The sequence below is a fragment of the Macaca mulatta genome, chromosome 6 (assembly GCF_049350105.2).
Source record: "Macaca mulatta isolate MMU2019108-1 chromosome 6, T2T-MMU8v2.0, whole genome shotgun sequence".
Lineage (NCBI taxonomy): Eukaryota > Metazoa > Chordata > Mammalia > Primates > Cercopithecidae > Macaca > Macaca mulatta.
The window spans coordinates 120,246,839-120,272,500 of record NC_133411.1 but is presented as its reverse complement, the minus strand read 5'-3'; the positions used below and the strand labels follow the sequence as shown (position 1 = coordinate 120,272,500).

Sequence of the window (25,662 nt, the reverse complement as noted above, 5' to 3'; positions counted from 1 at the left end):
CCAACTCATTGATTGATAAGCATTTGTGTAAGTTTCTTTTTCACATGACTTGTTTTCCTCTGAGTAGTTACCCAGTAGTGGGATTGCTGGATCAAATAGTAGTTCTACTTTTAGTTCTTTAAGGAATCTCCACACTGTTTTTCATAGTGGTTGTACTAGTTTACATTCCCACCAACAGCATAGAAGTATTCCCTTTTTACCACATCCACACCAACATGTATTATTTTTTGATTTTTTGATTATGGCCATTCTTGCATGAGTAAGGTGGCATTGCATTGTGGTGTTGACTTGCAAGTCCCTGATCATTAGTGATGTTGGGCATTTTTTTCATATGTTTGTTAGTCATTTGTATATCTTCTTTTGAGAATTGTCGATTCATGTCCTTAGCCCATTTTCTCTTGCTGATTTGTATGAGTTCCTTGTAGATTCTGGATATTAGCCTTTTGTCAGATGTATAGATTGTGAAGATTTTCTCCCACTCTGTGGATTGTCTGTTTACTCTGCTGATTGTTTCTTTTGCTGTGCAGGAGCTTTTTAGTTTAATTAAGTCCCATCTATTTATCTTTGTTTTTGTTGCATTTGTTTTTGGGTTCTTGGTCATGAAGTCTTTGCCTAAGCCCAAAGACTTAGGGTTTTTTATGGGAGGGTTTTTTCTGATTTATCTTCTATAATTTTTATGGTGTTAGGTCTTAGATTTAAGTCCTTGTTCCATCTTGAGTTGATTTTTGTATGAGGTGAGGGATGAGGATCCAGTTTCATTCTTATACATGTGGCTTGCCAATTATCCCATCACCATTTGTTGAATAGGGTATCCTTTCCCCACTTTGTTTTTGTTTGCTTTGTCAAAGATCAGTGGTTGTAAGTATTTGGCTTTATTTCTGGTTCTCTATTCTGTTGCATCAAGCTATGTGCCTATTTTTATACCACTACCATGTTGTTTTGGTGACTATGGCCTTATAGTATAAAGTCAGGTAATGTGATGCCTCCAGATTTGTTCTTTTTGCTTAGTCTTGCTTTGGCTATGCAGGCTCTTTTGTGGTTCCATATGAATTTTAGAATAGTTTTTTCTGACTCTATGATAAATGATGGTGGTATTTTCATGGGAATTGTATTGAATTTGTAGATTGCTTTGGGCAGTATGGTCATTTTCACAATATTGATTCTACTCATCCATGAGCATGGGACATGTTTCCATTTGTTTGTGTCATCTATAATTTCCTTCAGCAGTGTTTTATAGAATTCCTTGTAGAGGTCTTTCATGTCCTTGGTTAGGTTTGTCCCTAATTATTTTAATTTTTTGCAGCTATTGTAAAAGGGGTTGAATTCTTTATTTGATTCTCATCTTGGTTGCTGTTGGTGTATAGCAGAGCTACTGATTTGTGTACATTAATTTTATATCCTGAAATTTTGTTTAATTCATTTATCAGATCTAGGAGCTTTCTGCAGGAGTCTTTAGGGTTTTGTAGGTATGCAATGATATCATCAGCAGACTGACAGTTTGACTTCCTTATTAGCGATTTGGATGCCTTTTATTTCTTTCTCTTATCTGATTGCTCTGGCTAGGACTTCCAGTACTATGTTGAACAGAAGTGGTGAGAGTGGGCATCTTTGTCCTGCTCCAGTTCTCAGGGGGAATGCGTTCAACTTTCCCCCATTCAGTATTATGTTACCTTTGGGTTTGTCATAGATGGGTCTTACTAAATAAAGGTACGACCCTTCTATGCTGATTTTGCTGATGGTTTTAATCATAAAGCGTTGCTGGATTTTGTCAGATGCCTTTTCTGGGTCTATTGAGATGATCATGTGATTTTTGTTTTTAATTCTATTTATATGATGTATCATATTTATTGACTTGCATATGTTAAACCATCCCTGCATCCCTGGTATGAAACCCACTTGGTCATGGCGGATTATCTTTTTGATATGCTGTTGAATTTGGTTCGCTGGTATTTTGTTAAGGATTTTTGCTTCTGTATTCATCAGGAATACTGATCTATAGTTTTCTTTTTGGTTATGTCCTTTCCTGGTTTTGGTAATAGGGTGATTTCATAGAATGATTTAGGGAGGATTCCCTCTTTATCTTTTGGAATACTGTCAATAGGATTGGTCCCAATTCTTCTTTGAATGTTTGATAGAATTCAGCTGTGAATCCATCTGGTCTTGGACTTTTTTGTTGGCAATTTCTAAAATTACCATTTCAATCTTGCTCTTCTTATTGGTCTGTTCAGAGTTTCTATTTCTTCCTGGTTTAATCTAAGAGGGTGGTATATTTCCAGGAATTTATCCATCTCCTGTAGGTTTTCTAGTTTATGCACATAAAGGTGTTCACAGTAGCCCTGAACGAGCTTTTGCATTTCTGTGGTATTAGTTGTAATATCTCCGTTTTGTTTCTAATTGAGCTTATTTGGATCTTCTCTCTTCTTTTCTTCGTCAATCTTGCTAATGGTCTTTTTTTCTTTATATATTATTTTAAAGAACCAGCTTTTAGTTTCATTTATTTTTTGTAATTTTTTGGGTTTGTTTCCATTTCATTTAGCCCTGCTCTAATCTTAGTTATTTCTTTTCTTCTGCTGGGTTTGGGTTGGGTTTGTTCTTGTTTCTCTAGTTCCTTGAGGTTTGACCTTAGATTGTCTATTTGTGCTCTTTCAGACTTTTTGATGTAGGGATTTAAGGCTATGAATTTTCCTCTTAGCACTGCCTTAAGTGCAACCCAGACTGATCCTTAGGCAACATCACCATTAGTAGGCTAGAGAGAAGAAAAGGAACATTTATTATTTACAGAAATTCAAACAGTAGAGGAAGTTCCACAGGACAGAATTAGGAATTGTGAGTGGATGTTGCAAGCCACAGATTTCTGGCTCAATATACAGGACAATATACTAACAACTAAAGCTGTCAGCAATAGTGGGGTCTATCTCCTTCATTTGGGAGTGTTCACAAAAGCTGATTGACTCATCACTCAGGATCCAAGGCTATCAGCAAGGAAAGAGAAGGAAGACTCCTGTTAAGTTTTTTATATCACCCATTAGATACATAGTATGTGGTATTAAATAATATCACCAGAAAACTGTCTATGTATTCTATACATGTAAACTAAGTTGAGGATTATGGCAACCACTTACTTAAATCAAAGTTAACCAAATATATTTTGGCTTGAGATGGTTGATAAAATCGAATCTCAAGAGATTGTCCCCAGTGTCCTCTCCTGACTTCTCATGTTCTCTTTGAGTTTAGATACAGTATTTTAATGTAATGGTAAATCCTTAACTTCTGGATCCCTAGACTATAAATCATTTTCGATGCCCACTTCCATAGAATACACAGCTCTTAAGATTATTTCCTTTGTCTTGACTTTAGATAACCTTATGACTATGTGCCTGGGTGTTGATCTTTACACGATACATTTCCCAGGTGTTCTTTGAGCTTCCTGTACTTGGATGTCTGGATCTCTACCAAGACCAGGGAAGTTTTCCTCAATTATTCCCACAAATATGTTTTCCAAACTTTTAGATTTTTCTTCTTCCTTAGAAACACCCATTATTTTTAGGTTTGGTCATTTAACACAATCCCAAACCTCTTGGAGGCTTTTTGCATTTTTTAGAAATTTTTTTTCTTCTTTACTGAATCGGGTTAATTCAAAAACTTTGTCTTCGAGCTCTGAAGTTCTTTCTTCTGCTTGTTCAGGTCTATAGATGAGACTTTCCAGTGCATTTTGCATTTCTCTAAGTGTGTCCATCATTTCCAGAAGTTGTGAATGTTTTTTATTTATGCAATTTCCCTGAAGATTTTCCCCTTCATATCTCATATCATTTTTTTATTTCATTTAATTGGACTTCACCTTTCTCTGTTGCCTCCTTGATTAGCTTGATTATTGACCTTCTGAATTTTTTTTCTGTCAATTCAGGGATTTATTTTTGGTTTGAATCCATTGCCGGTAAGCTAGGGGGATCTTTTGGGAGTGTGAAAGAACCTTGTTTTGTCGTATTACCAGAACTGTTTTTCTGGTTCTTTCTCATTTGGGTAGACTATGTCAGAGGGAAGATCTGGGGCTAAAAGGCTGCTGTTCAGATTCTTTTGTCCCACACTATATTCCCTAATGCTGTGCTCTCCCCCTTCCTCTGGAGATGTGGCTTCCTGAGAGGCAAACTGCAGTGCTTGTTATTAATCTTCTGGATCTAGCCACCCAGTGGAGCTACCGCAGTCTGGGCTGGTAGTGGGGAATGTCTACACAGAGTCTTGTGATGTAAACCATCTTCAGGTCTCTCAGCCATGTATAGCAGCACCTGCTCCAGTGGAGGTGGCAAGAAAGTGAAATGGACTCTGTGAGGGTCCTTAGTTGTAGATTTGTTTATTGCAGTAGTTTTGTGTTGGCTGGCCTCCTACCAGGAGGTGGCACTTTCAAGAGAGCATCAGCTGTGGTAGTATAGGGAGGATCAGCTGGTAGGTAGGGCCCTAGAGCTCCCAAGAGGTTATGTCCTTTGTCTTCAGAGTTTTTAGACTGTCTCCTGGGGCCTGCAGGAAAAATCTGCTTCCTACATAGGGTCTGTGGATTCTCTCCCATTTGTATATATTCTTTTGAGCATTGTCTATTCATGCCCTTTGCCCACTTTTTTTCTTGCTGATTTGTAAAACAGTTTTTAAAAATGCATTTTAAAAGACTTAGAATCATCACCTTTTCTGAATTAGTAAATAATCATTTATTGATTTTTCTGTCTGTGTTCCAAGTGAATCCAATCTGTCTACCACGTCCTAAAATTATCTTACTATTCATGTTATTGCTCATAAAACACTAAATGATACCGAGCTCCCACAAAACCTCATACTCCAGTCTTCAATGCAGAATAATTTTGGTAAAGGGTCTTAGAATTCCCAAGATGCCAGACTTCCTTTTTAAAAAAGAAAGTTAAACTAAATATAAAAATTATACAAAAATTCAAACCTTATATATTATATATTCATTAACATACCATCTAGGTCTAAGTGTGATTTTTTTAAAAAATAAGATGATGGCACCACTGAAACATTTAGAGACTGAGTATCCCTCTAGAGATTAGGATGAATTTCACTTTATCAAATAAAATCTTTGTAACTAGTTTTCAAAATGATCCTAAAATAAAAAGCATCAGATATGGCCTACGGCTTACTTATAGGGACCATTGGTGCTAAACTTGCCTTCTTTTCTTAAATCTCTAAGAGAAAAATTAAAAGGGATGATTTTGGTCATTGACTGTACTTTCATTTTGTCAATGCCCTAGATGAGCTTTATGATTCTTTCTTACTTACTGAGTTAAAACTACAGAGTGGCACTCTTCATCAGAAGACCTTTCACACTATTAGTAACTCTTTTGGAAAAAATTTGAGGGAGACTAAGGTGAATGAAGTCAACTGGTTCGTTCATTCACTCATTAAAGAAATCATCAAATATTTATTAAGCACCTGCTGTGTGATGGGCCAACTATGCTTGGGGGTGCTAGGGGAATAATGAGGGGGTTAAAGAGAACAAGTTTCTGTCATCTAGGAGCTTACAGTTGGGTGGAAGATGTAGACATTAATCAAAAACATCAAAGGAAGAAATGCAAAGTGATAACTGGAAATGCTTGGAGGGAGAATAGTTTTAGTAGGGGGTTGGCCTGGTCACAGAGGTCAGGGAATGTGACTGGAGCAACCAAAGTTTGAACTGAGATGTAGAGGATCTACAGAAGTTAATTAGGCAAATGGGGAAGAAGCTGAAGGAAAACAGAAGAGAGTTGCAAGTGGAAAAAGTTATGCAAAGACCCTGTGGCAGGAAGGAGCAAGGGGCACTGGAGGAACTGAAAGAAGCCAACATGGCTGGAGCATGGCTCAGGTATCCAGCCATGCCTAGGTGGGATGAGCAGTGCCTGTGAGGCAGGTAGAGGCCAGAATGCAGATCCAGTAGGTCAGGGGTCTTGTTTGTTTCAAAATTCTCTCCATTCTTTCTGTTTCAGCAATTCAAAACATATGGGAAAAGATCTATTTACATCTGAAAGCCTGAACCTGACTTTCCAGAATTATTGTCCCTATTAGAGCTGGAGAGAAAACACTGGGAATTTATTTTTTTCTTTTTTTGTTTGCTATAGAGGCTTGTCTTGAATTCAGAGTTTTCTGGGAGCCACAAAAACCCACTGTATCTTGAGCCCAGCATCTAGAGTCTCTCTAAATTGTGCCTCTGGGAAGGAAGAGGGAGGAGAGAGAAGAGTGAAGGGTGGACGGGATTTATCTAGGGAGGCAGAAAAGCAGTGTGAGGAAATTCTCTGCGTCTGTCCTTTTCCTAGCTTGGCCTAGGAACCCAGAGGAGAAGAATGCACTTGAGGCAGCTGCCTATGGGTGGCAGCAGTGCCCACAGTTGGGCAGACTCCACACTGGGTGCTTTTCTCAGCATCTGTGCTTTGTGCGGTCCTTTGTTTAGCTGTCATCCACATTTGCTAAGAAAGGAGCACAACCTGTTTAAAACGTGGTGCAATTTTTGATTTGATAAAAAGATAATGCCCCAGTTCAGGAGACTAAGTGCAGTGACAAAGGTGCAGATGAGACTGAAATAGACCTGAGACTTCCAGAGGGGGTTGCCTCTGGCTAGAAGCAGCCTTGTCAGCTTACTACAGTGAACCTCAGAACATTCTCAATTCTATGCGTATCATGCTCTGAAAGGTTGAGAAGGACTGAGAAAGTATTTGGGGCTTCTGTCATTTTAGTTTTCTGTGACTTGAGAGTGGAGCGAGAAAAGAAAAAGTTAGGTGTTTTGAAACACAAGTGATATACTTTATGTTCTAACTCACTCTTTCCTTTCTCCAGGGCTCTTGATTTGCTGCATGGCAATTATCAGTCAATCCAACTCCCACTTCATGTTTTTCATTTAAGCTGTTAAAATAGTCTTCCTTACCACAAGAATTATATTATTTTCTCTTTGTATAAATCTTATAAATGAGTGAAAATAGTCTGTTTATTTTCCTCATCTTTGTTTTTTATTTTTAAAATAATATCCTGAAGAGAAAATCAAATATTTGAGAACACCTAGTGCTTTCAAAAAAGGAAAAAAAAAATACAACTTATTTTTATTGCCCTGTGAAATTTGCTTTTCTGTGAAATTCCATCGAGCCTTCCTAACTTGATGTCATTGCCATTTTATCCAACTCTGAATCAGACCGAGTCTCCAGGTCACTTCAGAGTTTTGATAGATGCCAGCAAAGTAGTATTAACTGTTGAAAAGCTACCTTTCAATTTTTGTGGGATGAAGTAGGATAAAATAAATAAACCCATCTCATCCTGATATCAAAGTTACATAAAAATCTCTTCAGTAGATGGAGGTGCAAAGATAAAGTAGTGGACTTAGAATTTAAAGTGTCTCGTGTTAAGTGTGAAAAATGTTACGAGGTGGGTGCATTGTTTGAACTAAGGAGTTCGAGACCAGTCTGGGCAACATGGTGAAACCCTGTCTCTACTAAAATACAAAAAATTAGGCCAGTGTGGCAGCGTGTGCCTGTAGTCCCAGCTCCTCAGGAGGCTGAGGCAGGATAATTGCTTGAACCCGGGAGGTGGAGGATGCAGTGAGCCAAGATCACACCACTGCACTCCAGCATGTGTGACTAAGTGAGACTCTGTCTCAAAAGAAAAGAAAAGAAAAGAAAAGAAAAACATCATGTTTTTCTCTAACGGATAGATATAAACCTTCTCACTGATGATTATCAATAATAATTCTTGCAAAACTTATTTTTATTTTATGCATATTCTTTCTGTAATAACATTTTAAAGTGGAACATTTTGTGGGTGTTCTGGTCCAAAATAAGACATTTTAAGCAAATCTTCTACCCACTTGCTATCAATCACCTCTTCCTTTTGACCTCTTTTCCTCCCATCATCCCACCCCCACATATATAATAATAGAGTTGAATCCTCACAGAGCTGTGAATTCTCTGGCACAGTTGGTTCTGTTCTCCAAGTAGTGTCTTCCATAGAAATGGGCATCAAAAATGATTTACGGTCTGGAGACTCAGAAGTTAAGGATTACCGTTACATTAAAAGGTGGTCTCGGCACCTGTAGTTCCAGCTACTTGGGAGGCTGAGGCAGGAGAATGGCCTGAACCCAGGAGGCGGAGCTTGCAGTGACAGTGAGCCGAGATTAAGCCACTGCACTCCAGCCTGGGTGATAGAGTGAGACTCTGTCTCAAAAAACAAACAAACAAACAAACAAAAACTGTCTCTAAACTCAAAGAGAACATGAGAAGTCAGGAGAGGACATTGGGGACAATCTCTTGAGATTCAACTTTATCAGCCATCATAAGTCAAAATATATTTGGTTAACTTTGACTTAAGTAAGTGGTTGCCATAATCCTCAACTTAGTTTACATGTATAGAGTATATAGACAGTTTTTGGTGATATTATTTAATACCACACAATATGTATCTAATGGGTGATATAAAACTTAACAGGAGTCTTCCTTCTCTTTCCTTGCTGATAGCCTTGGATCCTGAGTGATGAGTCAATCAGCTTTTGTGAACACTCCCAAACGAAGGAGATAGCCCCTACTACTGCTGACAGCTTTAGTTGTTAGAATGTTGTCTTGTATATTGAGCCAGAAATCTGTGCCTTGCAACAACCACTCACAATTCCTAATTCTGCCCGGTAGAGCTTCCTCTACTATTTGAATTTCTGTAAATAATACATGTTCCTTCTTTTCTCTCTGGCCTACTCATGGTGGTGTTGCCAAAGCATCAGTCTGGGTTGTCTCCTTTTCTGCCTTGGGGATACCTGATAGTCTCATGACTTGAAATACCATCTATATGCTGGTAACACCCATATTTATATCAGTAGGCAAGTTGACATGTGGACCATATATTCCCTTCTGCCCACATGTCACTTCCACTTGGATATCTAACAGGCATGTAGAAATTAACAAGTCCCAAGCCTGATGCTCCAATGTCTTCCCATCTCAGTAAATGTTAACTCCATTCCTTCAGTTGTTAGTTATCCCCTCTCCTACCTACTATTTTCTCCCCTTGTCATTGCATTCCAATCAACCAACTAACTTTCTTGGTGGACCCTAAAGACACCTGGTGTGTTCTTGCCTCAGGATTAGTGTGCCCCATCCCCTTCACCTGGAACATTCTTTCCCTAGATATGTACGTGGTTTGTTCTCTTTCTCTCAAATGTTTGCTTACATATTCCATTCTAACACAAAGCCTTCCTTAATTACCCTGTTTAAAGTGTAACCCAGGCTCCTTTTCCAACTTTATATTATAATTTCTATGGGAAATTATCACCTCTTTCTGTATATTTTACATGTGTTTTGTCATTTCTCCCACTAAAATGTATTACAGTATACTTAAGGAAGAGTTCTTTTCCTCTGGTTTTTACTGCTATATCTTTACAACATACAACAGTGCCTAGTGCATAGAAGTGCAACAAGTATTTATTAAATGACAAAAAAACCTGATTGTTTTACACAACTAAAGTTCCACAGAAACCACTTTGTTCAGGGCAGTACCAAACCAATATAAAGACCCCAAAGACGCAGTTTTCTTCAGATTTCAAACTTCTAACACAGCTTAAACTAAGTTCATGCCCAGCCTGCAGAGTCCCTTTCCTCTCCATGATCAAGAACAAGATGAGCTCTGGATGACCCTTCCTCGCCACCCTGTATCTGTCCCTACTTTTCCTTTACCTGGCACTACTCAACTGACTCAGATGCTGCAAGCATGCCCGTGGCAGTTATGATGGCTTGGGGACACAATCTCCTTAGGGAGAAAGTGGGGCTATGGTCAGGAGGGGAGATGGATATGCGGCACCCTTCAAACCTGGTTAGCATTCTCTGCCTCACTTCCTCTCCCCTTCCCTGGTGGTCTCTTTCCCATTGTCCAAAAGCCACACAGGAACCCTAGTGTGCAGCACATGAGCCGGTCAAGTAGAAAGTTACAGTCAGTGTAATTGGAATTTTACTATGCTTTTAATTAACTAGATTTTAAAAAAGTTGATTGTAAAAATGAAGTTACCACTTCGGGTATTTAATTCATTATTGGGTGAGATCATTCTTTACTTGATTGGATTGCAGTATAATTTAAGACTCTTATTATTTCACTTAAGCTATTTATTCTTCCAGAAATGAACACAAACACTATGGTTTTTGTGAAACTATACTAAAAGCTTCTATTTTAGATTCTAAGATGTATTTCTTTAATTTAAATTTTCCTACTTTTTTCATATGTGTTCATGTTACAGAAAATGTAGCTTATTGGCTAACCTAACTTTCAGTTTTGTTAAGAGTTAACCAGAAATCTCTTCTGTTCAACTACAAGCGGTTGAAAATTTGTCTTAAATTTTGGCATAGTGAATCTAAAGGCTTATTTATTTTCAAAGTAGCAATGTGTCAAGTGTGTGGAATCATCCTTGAAATCATGAATGGGCACTAATGGAAGATAAGACTTGCTTAATTGTGCTGTGTCATCTTAGAAACTGTTCTGTTGATAGCACTTTAAGAAATACTTTCTATGGTAATATATGACACGTTCAAATGTAAGGTCTGCTTGATATGTTCCAATAAGCTCCCTAGAAGTTATTCCTATTTAAAAGCTTTGTAGTTCCTGGATTGTTGAAAATGGCTCTGTATAATGCGTGTGTGTGAGGAAGAGAAGATTATTCTGTTTATTTTTAATAAAGTACCCTTAAATTTATCCTTTTAACCTATTACAATATTAAATTAAAATATCCTTCTTTTTTTCTCTGGCTGTAAAAATATCAGAAACTCAGAGTCCCGCAGCTATCCAAAGAAACTTGAATTTCCCTGATAAAGGCTGTCAGAGCACAGGGTCATCTCTGACCAGCTCATTGACCTCCATAAATAAATACAATGCAGTGAACTCCCAACACAAAAGTGGCACTGACAGATCAGATGCTGGAACTGACTCAACGAACTTCAGCACATCTCCTGTTTTATTCAGTGTCTGATCACTGAGGAGACTTTGTTTTCCTGTAGTCGTCAAAACTAAGAAACAAATCCCATCTTTTATCCAATCATTTCCAATTTTGGAATAATAATTTTAAGTAAGTAAATATTAAGTTACACAGAAGGATACTTTTTTCAGTGTAACTTCATACTTACCCAGTAGGAAGTGCCATATTTACCTAGTAAAAATACCAAAATTTCTAAAACTATTATTTGGAAAACCAGTAGTCTTAAAAAAGATTATATTTATTTTCTCTACCTTTTTTTTTTTAATGGTTTACCCTTTTAAAACCACTCTCCATTCTCAGGAACTATCACATTCATATTTAGTAAGTTTAAAAATCTAAAAAACTATTTAAAAATGGCCATAAAACAATAAAGTTTAGAACCATCAATGTCATTTAAATCTTAGGAGAAATTTTTTTTTAATAAGTGTTTTATTTCTAAACTAAAGAACTGTGGCAGAGATGTAGTAATTTCAAAGACCTCAAACCAACTCCCCAGATATTAGGACTTACTCTTGTGAGGACAAAATAGAAAAATCATACTGCTTAATAAAAGGAATTGATACATTTTTAAGAGTAATAAGAAAAATATGAGGATGATGATACTCATTATAATGACTTCAGTAATGCCTAACATTTATTGCATGTTTTAGGTACCAGGTACTGTGCAAGAACTTCACATACATTATCTTATTTATTCTTTATAATAGCCCTATGAAATAAATGTTCTTATTATTCCCATTGTATAGTTGAGGAGACTGAGATTTAGAGGGTTTCACTAACATATTCAAGGTGAAGCCTGAAGTAGGAACAGCTATCTGACTTCGAAGCCTAGTAAAGCATGAAAACATGAACAACAACAATACCACAACAGCAACAACAACCAGCAATCTATGCCTGTGAGCAACAGGTAAACAGGGCCAAACATGGCCAGCCCATCCCTGTAGTTACTCATATATCTGTGGAGAAGGCAGATCATGAAAGATACCTACCACGCCTTATAGTAGATGAGCAATATATGTGTCGTTTTAATATTGAACATCAGGTTGGTGACACTGGCTTTTGTTAGCCTATCACTATTTGATGATCCTTTAGGAGGTATCATTCAAGAATAGTTTGAAGAGCTGGAAGGTGAGGGAATCTCTCTTTTACCTGTCATTCCACACTTTCATCATGCCCTTCACATTCAACAGCTGAAGTGCCACATTTAGTCATCTCTTTATTATACCACATCCACTTATAATTATTGATAATTATGACAGAATTGTTTACCAAACAGTGTGAGTTCTTGAGACTGAATCAGTCACAGCATATATGAAACATATGTATTTATTCTTTATGGAAACTCAGAATATTATTGTAGAATATTATTTTTCTACAATATTATTTGTAGAATTAGGCACCTGCAGACTCTAAGTACAGGGAGTTTTGCATATCGTAGGAGCTCATTCTTCAGTTGTTAATAATTAGCCTTCATTTTGGCTTAAATAGAAGCACGACATATATTTGCCGTTACTAAAGTCTGAAAATAGCAAATATGCTTAGAGGCTTAGCACATGGGACATTTTTATGTATTAATACTTCCTCTGAGTTGTGCCAGTAGGACTGTCTCAGAAAATAATGAGACCTTGGCAAATGCCAAAATAAAACAAACTCCTAACAGCTTTTAGACTCTGAAAATAGAATTTGAATAAAGACAAGTACGAATATGAAATATGAACATACATAAGCTTATGAATATATTAGATAGTTGGTATTAGATATAATTGGTTTTTTTTTTACTAACCCCTTAACATATTGGTTTCTTTTCTACTCTAACAACTTGTTTTCCTTTTCTAGGATTGGCGTGGGTGGGTTTGAAACATCCACAGACTTCAAGCCTTAAATATCTAGACCAGTTAAAACATTTTGGCAGTTAATATTGCATAGTTACATTATAGCACATTTATTAGGAGCTATGGCCTAATCGATTTTTTTCTTTTTTTTGTCTGTGTGACCTACTTATTTTCTCAACCACAAGATGTTGAGAATCCCTTCAACATTGAACTCTTCATGGGTTATTTTTGAACACTAGTCATTGATTTCATTTATCTGGACCATAAATTTTAATTTTCTGGCCTGGAGATTGGTTTTGACTGGGCACATTTCCCAAGAAATAACAAGTATTTGCTTAAACATGAAGCATCTGTGATTTTTCTTTTGCGATTCACTTATAGGAGAACCCTCTGTTATTAATAGCCTGGGGCAAAGGTTCTATGAAAGAGACAGAATGGGTGGCTTTTCCTTTTTTACTTCCTGAGAAATGACAGATGGTATAACATAAACACTCAGTCTCTCACAAGATGTAATTTGAAAAGCTTTCCATTAAAAGTAGAAACTAGACACAGTGTACTTAAGGATAATCGACCTTGGATATAATCACCCTAACAAGCAATGAAACAAGCTCATACCTCATCTCTGTCAATTACATGGGTGTCAGATACCTTTTCAAGTTAAATGTAAAGTCTCTGTATTGTAAATATTTAAAATTTTTCTTTATACATATTATGATGTTCTTGACATCTTAAAAAGCTTTTCTGGTTACCGAGAGTCTGCCTCTCCTGTGGCTTGTTAATTCTGAAAGAAAAGAAAGCGCCCAGGCTGGAGTATGCCTTTTCACATGCCGATGAACCTGTCCAGTGCCACACCTCATCCATCCGACCTATACACCCCAGAGGAATATCCAAGGAGGGGATATTCCTCTGCCTTAGTCATCCCAGGGCCAGGAGCCAGGCAACCCACACAAATTATCAAACTAGCCAATCCTAAACTGTTCACCCTGCCTTGCCTTGCATTTCCCAAGAAAATCCCCCCAAAAGGCAGTGGCCTAAACCTTCCCTTTCTCCTGTCTTCTGCCTCCTGACCACCCTGGTGTCTTCTTTCCTGCATGACCCTGAGTGGCCTGCTGTGCCTCCTGTCTCTAGGACGTGTAAGTTTAATACACTTTTTTTTTTTTTTTTTCCCCTGAGGCTCTCCTCTGTCTCCTCTTGTGGCCATAAAAGAATATAAAACAGCCTCTGTGTAAAGTCTTTGCTTTCTATAGAATCATAATGATTCTCACCAGTCTTGAGCTTGGCTCTCATTTCCAACTCTTTCTATAAATGGACAGTTTCCTCCCCACCAACTTATTCTCAGAAAGATACACGCCAGACTGATGAGAGTATCTATCTGTGGCGAGGGAAGAAAGGGCTGGAACTGATCTTCAGAGAGGGTTTTAGCTTTACCTGTTAACAATCTAATTTTTTATAAGACAGATGAAACAAATATTCGTAACTATGGTAAAATCTGTATTTAATTCAAAAGCCTAGATATTGCCTCTGCTCTAGGTTATCTATTCCTGGGCCCTAGTATTACTGTGACTTCTATTCTTCTCAAGTGTTTCCCAATATTTCCTACGTTACTACACACAGGCGTATCCTTAAAATCCTACCCCTTCTTTGGCTCCCATTGTGAGGTAATATTTTAGTGTATTTCCTTTGGGTCAAGAGTATGTATGAACACATATATGTATATTTACTTATATACAAATGGAATCTTGCTCTGGTAAAGAAATATGTTGAATTTACTTGTCTTTGACTTCTAAGACTACCCCCGCCTATAAAATACTAATGCCATTTCTATGTTTAGCACCTCAGAGCCAACAAAACACACTTATTTTCCATCTCAATCCCCAAAATAGTTCACTAAGGTAAGTGGAGTCTACCTCTCAAACCCCATGCCAGGCTTCCTTGCTGCTTTCACTTCCTTTTCTTATAATATGGCAAACTACTTTTTCCTGATAAGCCGCTACCTATGGTAGAATTATCTTGGTCACTTTCAACCTCTTATTTCCCTGTTTCCTCATTATTTACCACCTGGGCTGAAATGGATATTTGCAAGAGAAAATAATAATAGAAAATAAGGCTCCATTATAAGATGGCATTATTTGTATGAAGGGCCTGTTTATGAAAAGGACAATATATTAAAATAGTATTTTTACAATATTTAAATATTTTTAAAAAGTAAATGGTTAGATTTAAGAGTAGATTGAACATGTCATCTGCTAAGAAGCTAAGGAATGACATCAGCATGTGTATAGATTTCCGACATTAGAGCGCTAGAAAAGAGCATTTACAATAGCTAATTTGTCCGTTTTCTTTCTATCCCTTTCCTCCTTCAATCCATGTCATAACATATGATAATGTTACCATCAAGATATTTACAAAATACAGACCTGATTTAAAAATACTGCCTTGATTAAAAAGCTTTGCTGGACCACCATTACCTGCCAAGTCAAATCTGAATCCCTTAGCCTGATGTATAGATTCTTTAAACAATGGTCCATCCAACCTTTCCAACTCCATTTGTGCCCTCTGTACCAAAAACTCTGTGTTCTAGTCATACAAAGTTGACAAAGTGACAAACAGCACCTAAACTCACCAGATGCTGCCAATCCTCCATGACTTTGCTTTCCCTGTACCCGTTGACAAAGAATGCCCTGTGGCCACTTCCCCACTTGCTGAACTCTTACTCATCCTTCATTGTCCAGCTCAAATGCTCCTTCTAAGACCTCTCCAGCCAGAATTCACACTAACTCATTAAAAGCAATATTATAAAACGCTTATATGGACAAGGAGACATAGAGAAGAGTACAAAAGAATGCGCATGAGGCTGTTAATATTGAGTATAGTTATTTGGATTTTTATTTCTTCCACTGACCAAGTAGTACTTTTTCTTTTCCCTGAGACCAGGTTTCCTTTTATTGCCCAGGCTGAGATGCAGTAGTAAAATCATAGCTCACTGCAGCCTCTAACTCCTGGGCTCAAGCAATCCTCCTGCCTCAGCCTCCTGAGTAAGTAAGACAACAGGTACATGCCAACATGCCCAGCTAATTTTATGTTGTTGTTTTTTTTTCGCTATGTTGGCCAGGCTGGTCTTGAACTCTGACCCTCAAGAAATCCTCTCATTTCAGCCTCCCAAAGTGCTGAGATTATAGGCGTGAGCCACTGTCCCCGGCCAAATAATACTTCTGAGGTTTAAAAAATCAAAATGAGCTGGACATGGTGGCTCATGCCTGTAATCCTAGCACTTTGGGAGGCCGAGGCTGGAGGATCACTTTTGGCCTGGAGTTCGAGACCAGCCTGGCCAACATAGTGAAACCCTGTCCGTACTAAAAATATAAATAAAAAATTAGCTGGGTGTGGTGGAATTCCAGCTACTCGGGAGGCTGAGGCATGAGAATCAATTGAACCCGGGAGGTGAAGGTTACTATAGGCCAAGATCTGTCTCAAAAAAAAAAAATTAAAATGAAGATTTTAAAATAAAAGTAATAATTGACAAATATTTCTATGAATAAAACCATATTGATTTATCTATATTAATTTTGTACAGGGAAAGTCTATGATTTTTAGGTCCTTGGATACCTGGATTCTTATTCCTGAGCCACTAACAACTAGATGTGGAATTTTGGGGAAGTCAAAGTCTCTGAACCTTAGTAAGATAAGAATATTAATAAATGAACTTTAAAGTTTCTTCCAGCACTAAAATTCTACGGATTTAATCGCATATATGCTTCAATGAATATATTATCGCACTTCGCCAATCTGATTTTTATGATTTCAAAAGTTGTTAAAACCGGTTAGTTGCATAGTTCTTCTTTGTCTATTTCTGGGGCAGGAGTAACCTCAAATCTAAGTGCTATAGAAAACAAGACAGATAATTAAAAATATCACCCTTCTTCTATGTGTCCATGGTGGCTCTCAATACACACAACACAGTATTTCTTAAGATGCTATGATTACCCGGTTTGCATTTCTGGATTTTTCCTTTTTTTTTTTTTTTTTGAGACAGAGTTGCTCTCTTGTCACCGAGACTAGAGTGCAATGGCGCAATCTTGCTTCACTGTAACCTCTACCTCCCAGATGCAAGCGATTCTCCTGCCTCAGCCTCCCGAGTAGCTAGGATTACAGGCACCTGCCACCATGCCTGGTTAATTTCTGTAATTTTAGTAGAGATGGGGTTTCACCATATTGGCCAGGCTGGTCCCAAACTCCTGACCTCAGGTGATCCACCCGCCTCGGCTTCCGAAAGTGCTGGGATGACAGGCGTGAGCCACTGCACCTGGTCACATGTCTGTTTTCCTGCAGATTGTGAGCCCCGGGTGGTTTAAGGGCAGGAAATGCATCTCCCTGGTGCTACACACTGGCTTGACTACACAGTAGGTGATTAACAGTTCACTGAAGAGACGAATTGAAATGAAGGACATTCGTGTCAAAATATTCTCTTTGTTTTTGTTTTTAGAGACAGAGTCTCACTCTGTCACGCAGGCTGGAGTGCAGTGGTGTGATCTTGGCTCACTGCAACCTCTGCCTCCCGGGTTCTAGCAATTCTCCTGCCTCAGCTTCCTGAGGAGTTGGGGATTACAGGTGTGCGCCACCACATACGGCTCCTTTTTGTATTTTTTTTTTTTTTTTTCAGTAGAGACAGGGTTTCACCATGTTAGCCAGGCTAGCCTTGAACTCCTGACCTCAAGTGATCCATCCACCTTGGCCTCCCAAAGTGCTGGGATTACAGGCGTGAGTCACCATGCCTGGCCTGTGTAAAAATAATCTGATCTAAGAGAAAAGGATGACTAATCTTGTGATTGATAACTTGAAATCTTATCTTTTTTCTTTATAATTTAGATTAGAATTTTAATTAATCTGTGACATATTCATTAATCACAACAATTTTAGGAATTCTTTATAATTTTTGCAAATTTTATTGGCTTTCCGTTTGTTGCCAAATTAATTTGACCATCAAGAAGCAAATAGCAGGTTTCATGCTAGTATGGGTCAAAAGCTTTGTTCTTTCTGATTGTGATGCCTGCAGCCCAATATGGGAGATGAGGTGGGAAGATGTGAAGAGCTCAATGTAGCTGTGGTCCATCTGCAGGGACTGGAGAACTCCTGTAGGAAAATCTTACCTGAAGTCCTTGTCTCAGTGAGGCTAGGCCAGGCCATGAAGAGAACTAGGAACCACCCCATTCTCACTGTTGTCCTATATGCCATCTGAATTAAACACACACTCTCCATTCAAGGAAAAGCAAAAAAAAGTGACAAAGGGCTCATGCATTTAATTCCAACTACAAGCTATGGGGTTTCCTTGCCCTCTTCCTTGCTGATTGTCTTTCTACTGCCCAGTGGGTCTAACAGTAGCCACTGCTCAAAGGCATTCTAATGGCAGTGCCCTAAAACCAACATCCTTGAACCTCTCATAGAAAACAAGAAGTGATCTGAGAATTATTTATATATGGCTTCCTCATAGAGACTAACAACACATTTTAAGCGTTTATAAATACAGATATTAGGAATTTTAAAAAATTAGATTGCTAAACAAAAATAGATTTCATAACAATAAAGGTAAAATATAATTATTAAAGAGCATACCGCAGTACCCTGGGGTTCCACATACTGTCTTCATGAGCACTTGATGTTCCACAATTTTAGAGAGTCCAAAATCAGCTAACAACACAAGAAAAAAACTTAATGAAGCACGTCTTCTCAGCTTTTATAAGACGACAAAATATTTGTTATTCAAAAATAAAACTAACTTATTTATCTGTTTTCTTTTGTATTTGATGATGGGGTCAAGGTGGGTGGGAACAAGTCACCCAAGGGGAAGCTAAAAAAACAATCCATGTGTTTCTTTAAATTGGAGAAAAATATGACTTCCAAATACATTTACAAATAAATCTATATTTAATCTTTGTTCTTCTGTACAATTCCCAGCTTTCAGCAAGTAAGCATTTTTTTTTTTCTTTCTTTCTTGTTTTGTTTGTCTGTTTTTTAGATGGAGTCTTGCTCTGTTGCCCAGGCTGGAGTGCAGTGGCGTGATCTCGGCTCACTGCAACCTCCGCCTCCTGGGTTTAAGCAATTCTTTGCCTCAGCCTCCCGAGTAGCTGGGATTACAGGCACGTGCCACCAGGCCTGGCTAATTTTTTTGTATTTTCAGTAGAAACGGAGTTTCACTGTGTTAGCCAGGATGGTCTCGATCTCCTGACCTCGTGATCCGCCCACCTCGGTCCCAAAGTGCTGGGATTACAGGTGTGAGACCCCGCTCCCAGCCAAGCTATTTTTTCTTAAAGTAATAGTTGCAATAGTTATATTTTATCTAATGTTGTTAATTCTGAAATTTATGTAACAGTAACTCTAAGGGACAATACAGAATTAATGATATAATCCAGAATCTTTTATTTATTGACAGAGAGGAGGAAAAAATAGACTTTCATCAGTGAAACAAGAATTAACAGAAATATCAAAAGGTTTGTTCAGCTTGAAAATACATGTCAGTCTCCAATGTATTTCACTTATAAGAATTTACTCTCATAAGAAGACTATACGATTTTTTTGGTAAGAATCCTTTTTATTTATTTCTCAGAATATTACCTAGGTAAAAGATTATCAAAAGTTGCTACCATTATGATCTATTTGCTGAGCTATCTCTCTCTCACTCAAGAAACATCAGGAAACCATTCAAGGGCATTCTTCAAGACAGGCAGGTGCAGAATGAATTCCATTTTAGACTTCAAAGATAAACCCACATTTCCTGGCAGGTGCCTGATCCTTATCAGTGAAAGCAGCAGGAAGCCCTTCAGAAAGAAAACCTCTCCTGCCTAAATTAGTATCTAACCATCCATTTAAAGAAATTGCTTTAAGGATTAAATCTTTGAAAGTGATGTGAAAGGAAATGGAAACTGCCTGCTGTCCCCTGCCTTACAGGAGTGATTATGAGAACAAGCTGGCTGCCCAGCAGGACTTTCAGGATTTTTTCCTTAGGTTCTTGCATTCATAAAGCACATTATGTTATCTGAGCTCTTCCCTGATATAAACAACTTAATTGTTAAAGGTGTTAACATCTGTAAATGCAGTGAACTTGGCAGATCAGCACAATAAGGACAGCACCAGAAGAGCAATGCCCTTCAGAGGATTTAATGAAGATTCCACTAGCGAGAATTCACTGAAAATAAAGTTTATAATATTTTTTGAAATGAAGATTTACTTTGGAAGAGACATGGAAAGTAATATTTATTTTTTTCTAAAGTGCTAATTAAAGGCTTCTTTGGGTAGATCAGAATTTCCCAAAGTTCATCTTTATAGTTTTTCAAAATGCTTATTGGTTAAAAAAAAAAAGTCTCATAGGATATGATATAATATGTCATTTTATATGTTAACAGTTTTAAGGTTCTGGAAAGTCCTATAGAAATAAAAATCTTGTTTAACTTTTTTAAAGTTGGCATTTCTTAACTCATTTGATCAGCCATAGCATTTCTGTGAATCGCTCCCACCCTTATCCACCCTGCTGAGAACCCAGTGTTCTGTGGAGTGCATTTTGAGAAAGGCAGATCTTAATTTATCTCTGTTCATATAAACAAGTGACTCAAAGCCTAGACTTACTAATATGTGCTAAACATTTTATGTCAAAGTTCTTTATTACCTAAAATTAAGCTCCAAGCAATGTGTGGAATAAAAGTTAATATCTCCAAAAGAAGTGTTACTTTTTCTATCATTTTGTTCACTATAAACTTATTTACAAAATGCAAGGTCATCTCCTATGGTCCTTGCCATTTCTAAGTTGTGATTCCTTCATGTGCCCAGCAACAGAATACTAACTTCTAGGCAACATTTTCCAAATAAACATTCCAGGAAAGAGCACAAACTTCCCAAACAACATATTATTCCTTTACAAATGTCAAATATTCAGGAAAACTGAATGGATGTAAAACTGGATGGAGCAATGTTTAAAAATTCCACACAGTATAATTTTTCTAATCTGGAAAAAGGGGTCACAAAAAAAGAAGAAATGTTCTCACCGATTTTGAGTGGTGCATCTGGGGCTGGAGTTGCATAGAGAAGATTCTCTGGTTTGAGATCACGATGGACAATTCCATTTTCATGTAGATACTAAAGAGGGAAAATAATGAAGTAACATTTGTGTAATTCTATTTACGGTTTGACTGTCTATACTTAATCTTTTAAGAACTATAAGTTATGTGATTCAAGAACACATATGACTTAATGATAAATACCATAAATCTGCTTTAAACTGTATACATTAAATAATACTTTACAAATAGTTACCTAAATGTAATGCAATTTAAATTGTATAGAATCTATTCCCAGAAGGAAATATTTACTCCTCAGCTAATATTACAGTTCTCTTTATGCATATTACTATATCAAATGGAATTAGCTAATTATTATAATGATGTAAAGGTGCTGTGTATTGAAATTTGTCTGGCTTATTAACTAACAAGCATAATTGGATGTGTGATCTTATAAACTCATATATCAAAGACTTCATAATTATTGTCTGAACAGACATTTAGATGTGAGTAGTTATTATAGAGAACTATCCTTAATAAGACAAATACCGTTTGATAATGATGGATGCACTCATAGGCTCTCCTGAGAATTAGTAAGTCTAACTGTCAATATAGATGTTGAAAGTTGTATTTGAGATGAATCTTAAAGATCACATCTAGCAACTCTGCTCATTTTATTGTATTTTAAATTATTTTGTAAAATCATGTATAAGCATACATGCAATATATTCTCATTGCAAATGCTGAAGTCGTACCTGATTTCCCTTCCCCCAGTTCCAGTTCCAGTCCCCAATTCAAAAGTAATCCCTCATCAGTTTGAAACACTTTTTTCCAAAAAGTTTGTTTGAACACTTTTTCTATGCATTTACAAATGAGTCCATATACACCGGGCTAGATTCACTAATGCCTAGAAAATACATTCTCATATAGCAAAGACTTCATAATTATTGTCTGAACAGACATTTAGAAAATGTCTGAAAACATTCCTAGAAAATACATTCTAGGCATTAGTGAATCTAGGTTCAGAGTCACTTGTTTATATGAACAGATTTCTTTACAGATGTCAAATATTCAGGACATCTGCGTATTACATTGGCTTATGCCTGTAATACCAGCACTTTGGTGGGCCGAGGTGGAAGGATCATTTGAGTCCAGGAATTCGAGACCAGTCTGGGCAACATAACAAGAGCCCACCTCTATGAAAAATTTTAAAAAGCCAGGGATGGTGGTGCATGCCTTGTAGTTCTAGCTACTCTGGAGGCTGAGGTGGGAGGATCATTTGAGCCCAGGAGGTTAAGGCTTCAGTGAGCCATGATCAGGCCACTGCACTCCAGCTTGGGTGATAGAGCAAGACCCTGTCTCAAAAGAAAACAAAAAACCAAACCAAAACAAAAGACTATATATGTATATACACAAGGTAATATCCCTGGTTTCCTCCATTTTCCTACTTAAATATATCATTAATACAATTTTTAGGTGGCTTTTTTTTCTGTTTAACAAAATATCTTTGAAGGCTTACCTTCATATTACTTTAGTGTATTCTATTTAATTCTTGCATCTTGTATCATAATTAATTTACTTATTCATTTTTAATGGACAGTCAAGTTGTTTTCAATTTTTTAAAAGTTACAAGTAATATAATATAAACATTCCAGCACTTGAATATTTGAGTGTTTCTGCTGGTATTTTTCTAGGACAGATAACTGGAAGCAGGTCCAGTTGTGGAGTCAAGGCATACAGCATTTTTATTTTAATATGCACTTCAAAATCACTCTCCTAAAAGCCTCCATCAATTTTCACTCACACAAACAACGTATGCATATATGTTAATATCTTTGCTAAATCGGTATTTTTAACTTTTGCTGAGCTGGAGTGCAAAGATTGTGCCTTAAGTTTGGTTTAATTTGTCTTTCTCTGTTCACTAGCATAGTCGAGCTTCTCTTCATATGCTTCTTGGTCAATCAGTTTTCCTCTTCCATGAATGTACTGTCCTTAACATTTGCCCGTGTTTCTGTTGGTTTAAGAGAAAAAGTTTCCAGTGTGCTATACTCTCTCTCCTTTACTACCTCGTGCGGGAAGGCAAGGAGTCCTTTATACTTAAGCCAAGTAAGGGGGGTTGTGGAAGTACAGCTTCAAGATCACTTAGTGAGTTGGGGAAACAGGTAACTGGCTCATGCATGAAAATGGAAAGAAGAGTGGACAGTTGCAGCAGGAGAATGCAGAGAGGGCCTCAGGGAGATTCAGCTACTCTCAAATAATAGCTGGATGTACATTTCTCATGGGCCTGGTGTGGACTCTGCAAGAGCGAATTAGACGTGAGTCTCCATGAAAAAACTCTTCATAGGAGCATTTCCTGCCAGGGGATGCCACCTTAGCATCACAGAAAGCAGAGTGTGAGGGTTGTGACAGTGGCACCTGAGGCTCTTACATGTTCTAAACACTTACTGTATTCTAATCTATTTTAAATACCTTATACCTGTTGACTCATTTTATCTTCACAACAGCTCTAACCAGTAAGTCATCTCATATTTGTTTTCCAAATGAGGAAACTGAGGCACATAGAGGCTAAGAAATCTGTACAGTATCACAACTAGACACTAGAGCTGGGATTCAGACTCAGGCATTTGGCTGTAGAGCACATACGCTTTCCTATTATATAATTCCCGAGGAGATGCTCAATGAACATTTGTTACTTGCTTGATTAAGGTGAGGGGAAAAAAGGAAAATAACAACGAAGGAAAAGAGGGGAGGTTACTGGAAAGGAAAGGTAATGAAGGTAGGAAGAGAAATGAGAGAATGATAGAGGAGCATGCTCGACCATGAATGATACCCAGGGAAAACATGCAGTATCCCCAAGAAGGAAGATACTGTATCTTGATATAAGCTGAGTTTGAAGGGGAAGATAGATATAATATCTCATATAGTAGCTTTGGAACAATCTAAGAATTGCAAAGTTTGGGACCAATAGAACATATTGATTCCACCCCCCCCCCCAATCTTACCCAATTTAGAAACTCCATTGTGTTGAGAAGAAAATGACGCTAAACATAGGAACACAGTAACAATGACAAATGAAATTACCTGGTAAGTTTTGTTTAGCAAAGAATTAATTATATGAAGATCCTCACTAAATGTTGTTCTGGCTTTCGTGAAAAGAAAAGGTGGTTGTGTTCTAAGTGCAAGTTAAACAACAACAACAACAACAAAAACAACAAAAAAGAAAACATCATTTGGCACTTCATAAAGGAGAACTAGACTGGATAAAAGAAGGAAAGTTTAGAGAAAAATACTAGAACGAGGAGCTATACACTATTAAAGGAACAAGCTTTAAAACAAAACAAAGCAATTAAATGCTAACGGTTATTATCTTGGCTTTTAAAAAGACATGCAGAGATAATTTGCTAAACATTACTTGTTGTAGAAAGATTATCAAAGTCATGATATATTCATATATATATAGTATATATATAGTAGGGGGAGGCATTTAAATATATATGACTGATAAAATGTCAGGAGTCACTATTTCATTTTTGTTTACATCCCCTGATAAACTTTGACCAATAGAATTTCTAACCTTTACATTATCTCAAGTCAGGAAGACAAGTAGAAGGAAAATGTGAAGTATGATTTTTCTTTCCCCAAAAAGATAGAAACATTAGAAAGATCAACACTCTTTTAGAGCACACATTCTCAAACTTTTTGGTCTCAATAACACTTTATATTCAAAAAAAATGTTGGAAACCCCAAAGAATTTTTGTTTATGTGAGTTATATCAAGCAAGATTTACTGTATTAGTAGTTAAAGCAAAAATTAAATTAATAAATTAAAATGCCTATTAATTTTGAAAAAGCAGTAAGCTTATGACATTGCTTATTGAAATATTAAAAATACAACATTGAAAATATTAAATATATTTAATATTTTAAGATATATAACATTTATATATTTCAAAATGTGTTAAAATATACATTCTAAAATAAAAATAACTATTTTTAAAACAAAAAATTAGTAGAGTGCTATTCTTTCAGTTTTGCAAATTTCATTAATTTCTGGCTTAACAGAAAACAGCTAGACTTTCATATCTACTTCTGCATTGTCTGGTATAAAATCACGCAATACGTAGCCTCTGGAAGATTCCACTGTATAAATATATATATATATATGTGTGTGTGTGTGTGTGTGTGTGTGTGTGTGTGTTTTGTTTTGTGTTTTTTGTTTTTTTGAGACGCAGTCTGTCTGCGTCCCAGGCTGGAGTACAGTGGCGCGATCTCAGCTTACTGCAATCTCCGCCTCCCAGGTTCAAGCAATTCTTCTGCCTCAGCCTCCTGAGTGCCTGGGACTACAGGCACGTGCCACCATGCCCAGCTAATTTTCTTTGTATTTTTAGTAGAGACAGGGTTTCACCATGTTGGCCAGGTTGGTCTCTAACTCCTGATCTCAGGTGATCCACCTGTCTCAACCTCCCAAAGTGCTGAGATTATAGGCAAGAGCCACAGCTTCCGGCTGAGATGCCTTCATATTATGATAAAATGATTTTGACATCACAGAACCCCCTAACAGGATATCAGGATCCTCCAGGGATGCCTAAACTAGACTAGACTTTGAAAACTGCTATCTTGGGCATCTGGAGACACAAAAAGATCAGTTTAAAGAGCCGAATAATAGACATGCTTCCCTTTATTTTAAAACTGAATTTTAAAAGAAATACACACTTCTAATATCATTAAGTACTAATCTCATTACTTCAGGACCACTGTACATAGAGAAGAGGAAAAGAAAATAAAGAGAAAAACATGCTCCTAAAAATTGTGTAGTCATGGGA

General features: G+C 37.2%; 1 protein-coding gene across 2 annotated transcripts in view; it reads right to left on the bottom strand.

Annotated features, from left to right (window-relative positions):
• The window catches only part of CAMK4 (calcium/calmodulin dependent protein kinase IV), a 255,035-nt gene that overhangs the window by 16,786 nt on the left and 212,587 nt on the right, over positions 1 to 25,662 (bottom strand). For both annotated transcript variants that reach the window (XM_028849644.2, XM_028849646.2), the window contains 2 exons: positions 20,829 to 20,919; positions 18,406 to 18,480 (listed from right to left, as the gene is read on the bottom strand). In XM_028849644.2, coding sequence (XP_028705477.1) covers positions 18,406 to 18,480; positions 20,829 to 20,919 — 166 coding nt within the window. The remainder of the gene's footprint in view (positions 1 to 18,405; positions 18,481 to 20,828; positions 20,920 to 25,662) is intronic.